The sequence below is a fragment of the Ostreococcus tauri genome, assembly GCF_000214015.3.
Source record: "Ostreococcus tauri WGS project CAID00000000 data, contig chromosome 17, whole genome shotgun sequence".
NCBI lineage: Eukaryota > Viridiplantae > Chlorophyta > Mamiellophyceae > Mamiellales > Bathycoccaceae > Ostreococcus > Ostreococcus tauri.
In genome coordinates, this window is record NC_014442.2 from 247,496 (window position 1) to 248,196 (window position 701).

At 66.0% G+C, this 701-nt stretch overlaps 1 protein-coding gene across 1 annotated transcript; it reads left to right on the top strand.

The window, feature by feature from the left end:
- On the top strand, positions 1 to 701 carry OT_ostta17g01520 (DnaJ domain; the record flags this gene model as incomplete). Its single annotated transcript, XM_022984442.1, has 1 exon — positions 1 to 701. A coding segment is annotated over one exon (701 nt), but the record flags the coding sequence as incomplete, so codon positions are not given.

A 701-nucleotide genomic window follows, 5' to 3' on the forward strand; every position in this document is an offset into this window, starting at 1 on the left:
CGGAGGAGTAAGGCGACGATACAGGTGTTGAAGAGCGACGCGGCGTTGAACGCGAGCTTCACGGGGGGGGATTTGGACGACGCGAACGCCAAGGCGAGAGCGGCGACGCAACGGATGTTGGACGCGGTCTCGGCGAACGTCGCCGCGAACCGGGACGGTGAGAGACGGGAAGACGCGAGCGACGACGACGACGACGACGACGACGACGACGTTTTGAATCCGCGAGAAAAGGGGTCGGGAAAGGTGCGAACGGACGCGACGGCACCGCGCGCGATGACGAAAATCATGATCAACGGCACGCGTGAGGCGCGAGAGCTCGCAAAGGAACTCATCGAGGAATTGTTCGCGCGCGCCGCCGAGGCGCGGCGCCAACGCCGCGCGGACGATCGCGAGCGTCAGCGCGATAAGCGCGCGCGCGAACGACGGGTGTACCACCTTCGTCACGCCGCTGATTTCGAACGCTTGGGGCTTCCAGTGGGGGCGTCCCAGGACGAGGTGAAGAGCGCGTTTCGCCGCCTCGCCGTGCGGTGGCATCCGGACAAACACGCCGAGGGCCCGGCTCGGGTCGCCGCGACCGAAAAGTTCGCCGTGATCCAAGCCTCGTACAACAACCTACTCGCGATGGAAAAACAAATCGAGCAGGGAATGACGCTGTCGATCGCGCACACGGCGGCGGAATCCGCGACGGCGCGCCGGCCGCC